This window comes from Cynoglossus semilaevis, chromosome 12 (genome assembly GCF_000523025.1).
Source record: "Cynoglossus semilaevis isolate Cse_v1.0 chromosome 12, Cse_v1.0, whole genome shotgun sequence".
NCBI classification, from domain to species: domain Eukaryota; kingdom Metazoa; phylum Chordata; class Actinopteri; order Pleuronectiformes; family Cynoglossidae; genus Cynoglossus; species Cynoglossus semilaevis.
This window is the reverse complement of record NC_024318.1, coordinates 13494533-13506996: the sequence shown is the minus strand read 5'-3', so window position 1 is coordinate 13506996 and position 12464 is coordinate 13494533. Positions and strand designations below refer to the sequence as shown.

Sequence of the window (12464 nt, the reverse complement as noted above, 5' to 3'; positions counted from 1 at the left end):
ACATGTGGTGCTGGTGGTTTGAAGGATCAGCTCTAACGAATTAACCACGATAACGGGCCTTAGATTAAATGTGACTGTAACTGTGTGCTCTCTGCACACAGCTGTCCTGTCATAGTTTGACAGAGATGAACCACCATTCTGTGACACAGCTGTAGAACCCTGAGTGAACTGATTGTTTCTGCAGTTCTAACAACCAACCACAAAGGGAGGCATTGGTGCATGTGGCATCACATTGATGTTTTACATCATTTCAGTAGATCCAGCTTAAAGACAAAGTGTTGCACCACAAACCTTGACCTTCTGTTTTTGTGGCATTTCAATTTGAAAGATTCAATGTTGTGTGTTTGATACACAGGTTATCTGGATGGATGATAAAATCCCCCCACCAAAATTAGATGACACAGCAAGTAGTTTATGGGGTGAATATCTAAAGTAACACACTCAGTATGTGATAGAATAACTTTATTTGTGACTTTGGAGTAAATATCAGTGCACGGCTGTTAATCAGTACCCGGTGGCTGCATGCTTCTGCTGGGCAGCCACCCAGAAACTGCTTGAGTTCCGTTGAACAAATGACTAAGGATTCCCTGAGCCCCCGTTTGATGACAGATATAAAATGAGAAAATACACCAAAGTGAATAACATGCTACAGCTTTACACCTAGCACACCACTACTGTGCTAACCTTATATGGTTTCTTTCCAGTTTGTTGTGTGGCTCGGAAGAAAATTTCTTTTTTTGTGTGTGTTGTGAAATAAAAATGCAACTTTCTCACACACAAAAATTGCACAGTAGGCAGTGGGTCATTTCATTTTGTGCTTTGTAGATGTTTGTTTTGTTTTTTTTGTTTTTTTTTCATGACTAGGGACCTTTATTGAAATTGCTACATCAGCGTAGTAAGTGTGTTTTGTTCTAGTTAAATTAGAAATGTTTCAGCTCTGGCTCAAGGTAGCAGCATTTACTGTTTAGTTTTTCCATCTCAAAAGGCTGTAGTGCCGAGAAGGCCTTGGAGTTATTTTTAAGAGGCTAGTGTTGTTTAAATTGCCTTATTCCATGTTTTCAAGGACCAACGCATTTTTGTTAGTTAACCAACAATAAATACATTTGAAATTGAACCCTACAGCACTCTCCAAAACACAAGACAGAAGCCAGTTTACCAGAAGGCCATATTCACATTTCTTTTATTTACACTTATTAATTTTGTGTTTTGACAGCCAAGCACATTCATTTGTTTACAGTTTTTGTTTTGCTGAGTGCTCAACAGCCTCTGGTCTGAGTCTCTCCTTCAAGTACAACATTTAATGCTGGAGGAATTTGTTCTGTATTAAGGTTTAAGAAATACAATTTACTATTTCAGAAGGACCAAGGTATTCAGTGTATTGTAAGAATAGTCAAACTTACACAAACCATTTTTTACTAAAGAAATATAAACTTCAACTGAATGGCAGTACTGGAATATTCAAAACAGTGGCCTTGATTATTTCCCTGGTACTACCATTTTGTTGACTTTTGTTATGCAGTGGCTGAAGTGCTGCTTCTGTGCTGATCTGCTGTGCTCTTTCTAAGGATGAAATCTTAGGAAAGTGCAGCTCTTTGATAGTTTGTCAGAAAGATGCTCTACAATCCAACGACACCTAATCTACTGCTGAACTGAGTGAGCGGTTGATCCTGTTATGAACATTTAGCAGCTTTGTCCTGCTGCTACTTCATTAATGCCACCACTGCTTCAGAATTTGGGGCAGAGGCACAGTAATAGTCATTCTGTAACCGTAACTGTACCCTAAATAATAAACACCCAAGAGCAACTCCACCCACTGGGCAACATCTGAGGGTATTATAGCCCATAACTTTAACACCTCATAAGGTTTAAGTATTTAACTCATTGTTCATCTCTGCTCAAGTTACCTTCACTGCTGGGCATTTTCCTTTGTCAGTGTGCAGCATATGGCAAACAGAATTAAAGAACTGCAACAGGATCACTTTTTCTAGGATTTTTGTTAGTCATAATGTCATGCATTTTCATGTTTATATAATATAAGATAGATAGATAGAACAAACTATTTCTAAGAAAAATGTAGCTTTGACAGAGCAGTGATTTTACATTTTTTGTTAAATACGTTTAAAGTTATTTATTTTATGTTTCGACAACAAAGCACATTCATTCTTTTGATGTTTTTACTCTGGTCTGATTCTCTTCTTCGAATTGCAGCATGATCATTATTTTATAAGACATCACTGTTGCCTGCCCCACACTCAAAATTAAAGGAGAATACATATATAAAGTACTGTATGTTCCCAAGTCCAGGACTTGTTATCTTGTATCTTGCTGCTGCTAAATAAACTCCTAGTGAAAACACTGATATCTGTCAGTAAGTGACAAATGTGGTCTGTCATTCCACATTGGCATGAACACGTTTGAGTGTATGTTACTGAATGTATAAAGCTGGATAAATAACAAACCTGCTGTGTTTTTTTTTATCACCCATGGCTTGTTATGTTTGGGAGGTTTGGCAGGCACAGCTGTCAAGATAACCCAGGCTGCCCTCTCTGACTCACTTGTAAGTCTTTTTCATTAAGTGGAAGAGAGGAATAGGCTTAGAGCAGTAGCAAAAGGAGACATGTATTTGTGTTAAAGAGGAACAGAAATAGTTTTGTACACAGTGACAGACCAGCTTTGCGTTTCAGCCCTGACTGACAAAAGGGAGACTTGGTTATCCAGCCGGCTTGGGCGCTGTCCATGGCATGGCGTGGTTCTGCTTCCCCCTTACATACAGCAGGGCCTCAGCTGTTAAAGGGTATGTGTGGAGCTGTTTCAGTGGAAATAATGTCACTGAGTGATTATTTTTAATGCAAAGCTTCTACACATATTTAAGAAAGCTATGTCTAACAGGCAGTTAAAGTTTAGCTTAATCACAAAACAGAATTGTCATTTTGCATAGATAATGAAAACAATAATGAATCACATGTCACTTATCATTTTATTGTGTTGGAACAGTTTAATGTTGTAGATTCACCAGGGAAATCACATAGATAATATTAATAAGCAGTAAGACAAATAAATAAACTAGTGTTTATTAATTATGTGTTGCTGTGGTGGGAGGAATCTCAATGGAATCTTGACTCCACATCTTTATGTCCATCAAGATGACATTGATTATCTGCCCTACCCGATCTAATGCGTCATGTAAACCTGTTGTTGGTTGGGGCAATTGGCGCTGAGTCTAAACTGAATAAGGTGTTTATCTGAGAGGTAGAGAGCCTGAGGTGAACTGAATCCCTATCTGTCAAACTGCCAGAGATGGCAGCGATGAGGCACTTTCTCCTTATTTGATGATGACAGAATTAAATGGCAAACCGGTAAACAAACACATTTCTGCACCTTTTTTATGGATTTATTGCCAAATGTAATGTGTATTTGTGATGCGTGTACTTCTGTGGTAGAATATGGGCAATATTGGCCAAATCTGACTTTTTTTTAACCACTGTCTATCAGTGAGTGGTATGAACATTAAGGCTTTACTGCACTCTGACGTTTGGAGCCCTGCCTTATATTAAAAAAAGAGCAGTCTTTTATGGTAGTCCATTTTTTGACCTTTAAAGAGACAGCTACAATTAAACTTTATAAATATTGTCCTGAGGAGTTGTTTGGTCTTTCTGGAGATCCTGAGCTGTTATTTGATCATTGTCTTCTTGATGGTTCCTCTTCCTTGCAGCAGCCGTTTTTATCAGTGTGCCCAGAAATTTCCTTTTCTTTTCTTGAGATTGATTCACGCAGTAGTGACCTGTTAAGGTGTTGGCCCTTAGGCAACAACTTTATTGTGTCTCTCTGATAGACACAATAAAGTTGTGGCTAAAGGATATGGTAAAACTCAGTTTGTCCAACAGGATAATTAGTGGTGATGGCTGACGTAGTGGTAAGTAGGAGTGCAGTCATCTAAAATATCTTGCTCCAGAATGTTTACTTTAATGTCTGACAATATTTTTAATGTTGTGGTTTTCTCGTGGTCATGTGTTTCATTGGTCTGTTGTCAGATCTTTTTAATCTGGCATATGAGAACACTAGGTTAATCTGGCTAATTAGACAGTGTTACCCAGTAGTTGTTTATGCAGTTCAGTTTTAATTTATTACGTGGTATGTGTTTGCTGTGAAGTAATGTCAACAAAGATGTGCTTGAATCACCAGAAAGCATCTGCCAAGTGACATTTATTATCATTGCACTCACTACTGCTAATTTTATGTCACAAACAGATTGACATTGCCTTTAAGTAAAGAATTTGACTATTGACTATCAATATTGTCATATTATATTAATTCTCAGCCAAGAATAGTAACAGTAGTTAAAGGAGATACCAAAGACACATTGTCTAACAAACAGTTAAAAAGCCACGGTTCTCAGATTCACAGAAGTGAACTTATTGGTCCTCAGAGTGACTCAGTCATGGCACAAGTATGTGCCACAGAGGCCTAAAGCATCTGGTGTCAGTGATTAGTTCCTCCTCACTGGTTTGAGTGCTGCTAAATACTGGTGTAGTTTTTAGTTGGAATTGCAACCTGTACACGCCGCCTTCCTCCTGGGAACAATGAACAGCTGTTATGAACCTAGGCGCTGAGGATTTATGTCTGAGATTGGAAAAGAAATTGTACAGCCAGCAAATCTCACAGAGTCATCCAGAAAAAAAAAATCTTGTATGATGAAAGTTATGCAGATCTATTTATGTTGGATTTTCTAGATAAACCGAAGTTTTTGTTGATTGAGAAGTTCTGGTTTATACTTTGAGTCACTGCATCATTACTTTATTTATTTTAAAATTCCAAGAATTTTAAGAATTAAGAATTAAGCCCAACAAAAAAGAAGCTATTGCACATGCACTATGGTGTCTAAATAAACCTGTAAGTGACATTTATTGATCATATCTGTCTCACTCCCTTCTCTGTATGGACTGTCATAACCACTGCTGAAGGTGTGTTTTAACCCCTGTTCATATCCACAGTATGGGTGTTATTAGGTGAGCTAAATGTCACTGATGACTCAAGATGGTTCTTAGTGTTTCAGAGGGCTTCTTGTCTGTTGTCGTCATAGCGCTACAGCAGTGGCCCTATTTTCAACTTCTTTCTTTAGAGGCTTGTTTTTCCAATACCCAGAGCAGATGGTTTGTGTTTTCTACGGATGAATCACTGAGCCGGGTACATTTTGTGTGACTGGCCTACATCATGTGAAGCTTGTATGGATGCATGCTCCTCTGCATTTGTTATGAAAACACGGTTCCTACAGGTGAATGACTTAATTGGTAAGCCATATAAAGATTTATCACTGAGTGTTTTTGTTTGTGTTTTTTAATATCCTCAGACTCTGGAGGAGCCCCCCTACTTGACAGTAGGGACAGATGTGAGTGCCAAGTACCGCGGGGCTTTCTGTGAGGCCAAGATTAAGACTGCCAAGAGGCTAGTCAAGGCCAAGGTAAGTCACATTTCACAGAGCTTTCAGATCTAAAATTAAAAATGGTATTGTCTGTGTAATGTGTCACGTAGAGGGGAGTAGGGTCAGGATTTCATGTCTTTGTTTTATCACTTAGCATAGCTTTGTTATACATGATCAGTTGTTATTTCCATATTTAAAACCAGTTGTCCAACACAGTCAGAAACTTTAAACGAGTTTTTGTGCATATCACCAGCAAACAACGACAGCCTTTTCTAACCCCTTTGTTGGCAAAGGAAAGGGTTTTTAATTAGCTATGTTTCCATGGTCAATGATAGTTTTTTTCAATGAATGAGTTTAAAGTGCTGATTTGTGAATAAAACCATAAAACTAACTATGATTCAGTGCATCGTTGTTATGGGTGCAATGTATTCCCCGGTTATGTTACTGCTTTGAAATGCTTCTGTTGCTGGAATTAAAATCATACGGTTCTTTACAAGTCCTGGTTGAAAGGAACAGATGATTTGGTCACTTGCTGGGGCATTACAATTTAATTTTGTTTCCTAATGGGGCTGGAGCTGTAATACATTAATTGTGATCAATTAATAAAGAAGACAATGTGTGAAATAATAATAATAATTTAATCACCGTGTTTGAAAGTTTCATTTGAATAAGAATGTCCTTATGAGAGTTTGGTGAAATCATGGTTGTGTGCAATTTTTGCATCAAAACATTTCTGTATTCACTAAACTAAGCAATGCTAAACTAGAATGCTTGAAAGCCTTAAATGTTAGACATAATAGTTGTAATTGCACTGTGAGATTGCTCTTATTTGTTAATGTAGTGGATGGACATACCCTGAAAAATATACTGTAGTTGAGAACATTTTTGTTAAAGGTAGTATCTCTTTATTCATTGCTATTTGATACCATTTTGATAATTAAAAATAAAAGAGTATTAATTACAAAGCTGAAGCAGGTTAACTTTTACAATGACAACCCACCATTAGTAGTGTCCACTCATCACATCCTTAAGCATCAGCAAGGTAATGCAAAGTATTACAGGTAGTGTTAGGGTTTGTGGGAGAAACTAAGGCTGAAATACTTTTTTATTTGCTCAGGTCTCTATATTTCTCTTGAAACAAAATCCAGCCAACACTATTCTGGCAAAGATTTTTATCTTGTATTCTGGTCTGCCAAATGAAATCATCAAATGATGTGTGTCATCGTTTGATTGTACCAAAAACATGACAAAGTATACGATCAGATGCTCTCAGTTTAAATATTATGGGCTAAAATAGAGAGGACAGAAGCGTCTTGGCTCATGAACTAATTACCATACTAATTGGAGTGTGATGTTTGTTTTTGAATAGCTATAAAGTCGATGTGAGCTCTGTTACACAAACACTGAAACATGACATTATTCTGTGCTTGTTGTGAAACGAAATCTCACACTGTAATTAGCTGTTCTTTAGCTCGTTAAACTCGGCCGCTGATCAAAGTTGAATGTTCGCCTCAGCACTCCTTACTGGAATCATGTCAGTGATTTAAAAAACCAACAGTCTTCTTTGTGATACTTTGTCATTTTATAATAATGACTTAATAAAGAACTGTAAAAGGTGAATTAGCAGCATGTCGTTACCGATCAGAGGGAGCGCTCTAACATGCTGTGATTAGTCATGACAACCTTATGGCACAGTGTAAAAAAACACAATACTGCATATTTAACAGGTTCCATCCTGATGATGCCTTTTATCATTATTTTATTTTATTTTAATGAAAAGATTATTTCTTTAGAGGAATCCATTGTGGGAATTCCGTGTAAATATTGGCCTTGCATCGTCAACCAGATACTTAAGTAGTAATGTTGGATATTGTTGTATTATCTTCCTATCTGTGTTTTTAAAATTATTATTTTTTTTATTTTGTTTATTTTACATTATGGAAAATTATGAATAAAATCAAATCCAAAAGTGGAATGTGTAGGGTAAAAAAAAATCTATCAAATGAGCGTTGCTTTTCATTGGCTATAATATGTCACAAATCCAGTGAGGGCTTGTCTTTTGTAAGGGTTGTGTTCTCTGACTCCTGTAATTCGATGGTCTTCAGTTTAGCAGCCTCTTGGATGAGAGAAGATATAGTTTATTCATTTTAGTCATTTGTGGTTACCGGCATTTAAAGAAAAACAAAGTCCGAAGTGCACTCAATATAAGTACATTCTGACTGATTCTACACTGTTGAGTCACATATTGACTCCAATTTAAGCAGGCAAAAAAGATCTATATTACTCATTGGCCCATATTCTTCTTCTTCTTTATTGACTTCTAGAATATAATCTTTTTTTCTGGTGGAAACAACTTGTTTTTACTGTTTTACTTTGTTCTCGCAGCAGCTTGTTGCATCAAAAGATCCCGACATTGAGAATTTTATTGAGCGCTTAGAGTGAATATTGTCTACAATCCTTGAATTAAGTCATGTCTATGAAACAAAGACTTTTAGACATTTGCAGGTTTTTTTTTTTATTAATTAGGCAGTATTCTGTTTCATTGCATTATTTTATATCCTTTTTTGACATTGTTTCCTCACCTATCAACGAAAATTCAGGTCACGTTTAAGTAGCATTTAAAAAACTCTGTTCTGTATAAGAATTATTTATAAGACTGAAAACTCTCTATATTAAATGAATACCCCACCCTAAATCAGCTGTGTGTTCATCCTCAGGAATGAGGTCTGTTTTTTTTTTTTTCATTTAACCACAGACAAACTTGTCTCTGCTACAATATTAAATATGATCTCCTTCACTACTTACTCCTTCTTCTTAATTGTAATTTAAGCACCAGCAGCATTTTTGGTTGTCTAAAATTAGATGTGGATTTTGAGTAACTTTTCCGTAACTGCTAATATGAAGTCTTTATATGTGAATTTATTTTTGTGAATAAGTATAAATGGTGATGGAGTTTATGTAGAGTTTTGAAGATCCTTGGGCAGAGGAGGTTTTTTTTTTCACCAGGGCACTTTTGATGATGCCTACCCTTCAGGTTTCTGTGCAGCATCATCACATCCCTCCTGTGAGTGGGATTCTGTTAGGAGAAGGATCCCTTTATTTCTCTAGACACGAATGTCATTATCTTCATAATTGATGTATTGCTGCCTCAGGATGGCTTTTATTTCTTTCTGTGCCCTTATTTTATGACCTGACAGTACAGCTGCATCTCACAGTATATTTTTTTCAGTCATTGTTTTGATTCTAGCTTGAGACTCAGTAATTGCTGTTCTTTTTTTCTTCTTTTTTATCCTTTTTGCTGTTGTGTGATTCTAAAGCAGACTCGAGAGCCCCTCTGAATTACCTTGGGCCTACTTTTTCAGAAGTGGTTTACTTTTCTGTCGTTGTGTGCTAGTTGAAATTAAACTAAATCACTCAATAACAGTGAAATCAGCACTCCATTATAATTACAATACTGTTTAACTGGCACATGGTCTCAAAAATGGCTTTGATTTCCCTCTGGAGATGGAGAGAGAAGTACACGGAGTATGAAGGGGATTTTGTAACGCTACACTGCTTCACTGCTTTGACACTTCTAACCAATGCTTCTAGGATGGTTGATTCTGTGTGATCCTGAGTGACAAAGCAGACCTTATGGTCTTTTCTGTCACTTAGTGTTACCAGGTTACCATGCAGATGTATGATTACCATAACGTTATCAAATTATGATCTACCGCAGCTCATTTAGTGGAAGCTGTAGATGCCCAGAGGGGGGATGGTCAGTAAGTGAAGCCCCTATAATTCAGATATCCACTGCAGCTGGTAGCAGCAGTTGCAGCACAGTTGTCAAATGTTGGGCAGCCACTCAACAACGCCTGAAATGAGTCTCAGTATTTTATAAAAACACACACAAATGCTTCCTAATGCCATACAATGTGTCACTGTGTGACTGTAGCACAGTTCATTTCACTGGCCGCCTATAGCAACACTGTCTAACTGCTAAAGTCTATCATTATAATCAGTGTGGTAACAGTTGTGAGGTCCAGCAGTGTTAATAAGGATGTACTTCCTCTCAAGTGGTGGATTGATGTGGCCCGGTCAGGCCTTTAGGGAATTGATTGTTTATTCTTGTTACTGATTCCTCACCCCTGTTGCCTCTCTCTTCGCAGGTGACCTTTAGACCAGATCTGTCAACAGCTGAGGTCCATGATGAACATATCAAAGGACCTTTAAAGGTAAGACGGGAAGGATTTTTAAAACTAATGATTTGTACCTTGTCAATCAACATCCCCATGCCGTCCTCATATTTTTGTTTTTGTTGTTAAAACTTAATTTTGGACAATGAGTTTAAAATCTTTATCTCCATGCTGAGACAGCTGTTATACTGCACCCTGGTGGCCAATGGGTTAGACATAGAGTGAACTGATTTATGCTTCCTCATTTGTTGTGTATAAAACTGTCAAAAACAACTGTCCATGTCATCTGAGGCACTTGTTGAATCTCTTCCTTAGTCATTAACAATTTCAGTTTGTTTTTGCAACCTTTAAGCAGCAAGTTGTAATGCTGTGGTTTAAGAGTTGAGAGCACAGGCGCAACATAAATGATTTGTATGTTGTAAGAGTAATCCCCTTAATCAACAGAGTACAAGGCTACTGAGACTCAGAGCACCAATGAACAGCCTGCCAACTGTAGTGGATTCAAAGCAATGTGGCAAAACTTGAATTTTGGCCCAATTTGTTATTTTCACAACTACACAAATAACTGTTACAAATATGTTTAAATATTCTGTTTCATATTACAAAAATATTTCATGTAAATCATTACCTTCATTTGTCTGTGTCCAAGGGGGAAATAGAGGATTTAGCTACACTCGCTAACTTCTCCGTGGTGCTGTACTGCCTTACATGCTTTGGATTGCTATACCATTGACTCCTATTTAAGTTTATAATAAATGTCTATTTTTTTAATTATTATTTCATAATCATGTTGCTTTTCTTTTGCTTTGCGTGTTCTTTTAGGACTCATTTAGTCAAATTCCCCTAAAAATAAAATTTGAAAAGGCTCAAGAGCATCAACTAATGACTCTTGGTTTTTTTATTAAATGCCAACACAGGTTTTAATGGAGCACTAAGTGGGTTCATTAACTTGCAAAACAAGTAAGATGATTATAATCAGCATACTAGAAATGTCAAACAACAAAAGTGAATCTGTCTTACAGGTGGGTGCTGTGGTAGAGGTGAAGAATCAGGATGGAGTTTATCAGGAGGCCACCATCAACAAGCTGACTGATGCTAGCATTTATACTGTCGGTAAGTCAATGACAAATCACCTGCTTTTCCCGCTCTCCCCAAGAATTACAGCAGATTCTAAAAACAGGTTTCTGTTCAATGAAATTGTCATTGTGGATTCAATTAGAATTTGCTGAGTGAATCCCACGTGGGAGATGTTCACTTGTCCCGGGAGCAAAAGGTCAAGTGTAGACATGTGATGATAAGGAATAGATGGGAGGTAAAAATAACACAGAAGACCAAATATACCAGAAGTAGTAGAGGTAAAAGTGATGTTTACATCATAAACAATATACTTGATTCAGTGTAAGAACAAATGCAGTACTATGGGAGAATCCCACTGAGGTATTACGTTGTTGTATGCAAGGATGAATCATTACAAAGTAATGGATATGTCAAGTAAAGGTGTAAGAGATATGACATACCAGTGTTGTACTAAAGATTAATTGTTTGATTACAGTGTTAATGTTGCAGTGTACTTGTAATTATATCATGAGTACACAGATTTTAAAATAACCTGAGTTATTTTGAAGAGTGAAATGGGTTTAGATAAGAAGCTGATTTAGAACAAAATTACTATTGATTGATCATTCCTTCTCAGATTTTTTTTTGCCATCTAAAATAAGAAAAAGATGATCTTAAGTTTCCATCCTACCACAAGGACACAGTATATTCAATATGTGAAAATCTGAAGAGAAAACATTAAGATTTTTTATTTCTAAATCTTCATTATATACGAAAATCTACAATTTAATAATTGTGTTGAATGAACAGTGAAGGAGTAGAAAATGTATTTCACATCGTTCAGCTATGTGTGTGAAGCTGGAGCTGTGCTCTGCTGCCAAGCAGCAGCCGTTCGTCTCCTAAGAGCGCCCATGGGCTTTTCCTTGTCTTAAACTCTCATCTTTTCATTCATCAGCACCAAAGCAGAAGAACTTTGGTGAAGAACAAGTTTTTTTTTAACTTATGTTTTGACGTTTCCCCCAAGTACATTCATGTTTCAAATTATGCATTTATTAAAAAGAGCTCTTTATATTTTAGTGTTTTCTTGGTCTTTTAGTTCTGTCAGTTTTAAACATAAATTAATTATAAAAGTGTTACAATATTTATCATAAAAACTTCTCCAGTTGCTCTTGTATTCTAACATTTGACCCTTTATTTGATTGTGGAGACTCTCCAAAATCAAATAGGGCCATGAGTGAAGAGTGACTTTGTTGCTTGCCGGAGAAGAATTCTCAAGAATAATATTTTCAGTGTAACATGAAACAAGCAGACATTTTGTAGCTTGCATGTGTTGGTGGACTCCTGGCCTACATACTGCAGCCTAATTGTTCTCGTCCCTCATCTCTGCAGTGTTTGACGATGGCGATGAGAAGACCCTGAGACGTTCCTCTCTCTGCCTGAAAGGAGCGCGTCACTTTGCAGAAAGCGAGGCAAGTTCTGTGATGTCCTGCCCAGCTTTCCCAGTAGTCTCACTGAAAACTGAAATCAGAAGAGGTTAAATTAAATTTAGATAGAAAAGTAAATGGAAATTTGCAGCTTTGTGTGAATTTCCCCAGTTAATGTGATGATTACAATTTTGTAGGGACATGTAAAAAATAGGATTAATATTCTGTCTGCAAATTTAGTTTCTCACATAGGTGCACTGAGGCTCATTACTGTCGTTCCTCCTACAGACACTTGACAGACTCCCTCTCACCAACCCTGAGCACTTTGGCACACCTGTCATTGGAAAGAAGGGGAACCGCGGGCGACGATCGAACCCAGTGTGAGTGTTG

At 37.0% G+C, this 12464-nt stretch overlaps 1 protein-coding gene across 5 annotated transcripts in view; it reads left to right on the top strand.

Moving 5' to 3' along the window:
- The window catches only part of arid4b (AT-rich interaction domain 4B), a 42718-nt gene that overhangs the window by 8532 nt on the left and 21722 nt on the right, over window positions 1-12464 (top strand). For all 5 annotated transcript variants that reach the window (XM_025061058.1, XM_025061057.1, XM_025061056.1 and 2 more), the window contains exons 3-7: window positions 5348-5458; window positions 9568-9633; window positions 10617-10707; window positions 12040-12119; window positions 12363-12454. In XM_025061058.1, the coding sequence (XP_024916826.1) occupies window positions 5348-5458; window positions 9568-9633; window positions 10617-10707; window positions 12040-12119; window positions 12363-12454 (440 nt within the window). The remainder of the gene's footprint in view (window positions 1-5347; window positions 5459-9567; window positions 9634-10616; window positions 10708-12039; window positions 12120-12362; window positions 12455-12464) is intronic.